Below are 547 nucleotides of genomic sequence, written 5' to 3'. Positions count from 1 at the left end.
CTCGCAGCAGCAGCTGCTGCTGCTGCTGCTGAAGCCGGCGTGGTCGGCGTCGGCGTGCTGCTCTCGCTGCTGCTGCTGCGGGTGCTGCTGCTGCGGGGAGTGCAGCAAAAACCACTCCAAATAAGCATCAAAGAAAACGCATGCAATTGTGAATTTAATAATGCTGTGGGGCACTACTCCTCTGGTGTGGGGTTTGCGGTTGTAGAGCAGGTGTCTGTACACCTGGGGCTTGTGCAGCAGCAAGTCCAGCGACAGCAGCAGCGAGTCGTGCTGCAGATAAGGATCTGCCAGTTTGCTGCAGCTGCTGCAGCAAACCAAACGGATGTTGTCAGAGCCCGGAGGGAAGGCCCGGTAGATGCAGTCCACCGGAGCCCCGCATTCTATGCAAACCAGCCGGCCCCGCGCCTGCTGCTGCTGCTGCTGCTGCTGCTGCTGCTGCTGCTCCCCAGTGAGCTCCAGGTTTGCCGCTGAGCGCGTGGGAAACATCTGCGGTATTTCCACTGCTGCTCGTGCAGCGGCTGCTGCTGCCGCTGTTGCTGCCGCTGCT

General features: G+C 60.9%; 1 protein-coding gene across 1 annotated transcript in view; it reads right to left on the bottom strand.

Moving 5' to 3' along the window:
* Window positions 1-486, bottom strand: part of ETH_00041420 (uncharacterized protein) — a gene marked incomplete at both ends in the record, with an annotated part of 1,431 nt that extends 945 nt beyond the window's left edge. Inside the window, one exon of the mRNA XM_013374015.1 lies at window positions 3-486. Within this exon, the coding sequence (XP_013229469.1) occupies window positions 3-486 (484 nt within the window). The remainder of the gene's footprint in view (window positions 1-2) is intronic.
* Between the last annotated feature and the right edge of the window lie 61 nt (window positions 487-547).

This window comes from Eimeria tenella, genomic scaffold (assembly GCF_000499545.2).
Source record: "Eimeria tenella Houghton genomic scaffold, Eth_scaff1897, whole genome shotgun sequence".
NCBI classification, from domain to species: Eukaryota; Apicomplexa; class Conoidasida; order Eucoccidiorida; family Eimeriidae; genus Eimeria; species Eimeria tenella.
The sequence above is the reverse complement of the archived record's forward strand: the minus strand, read 5'-3'. Positions and strand labels throughout refer to the sequence as shown.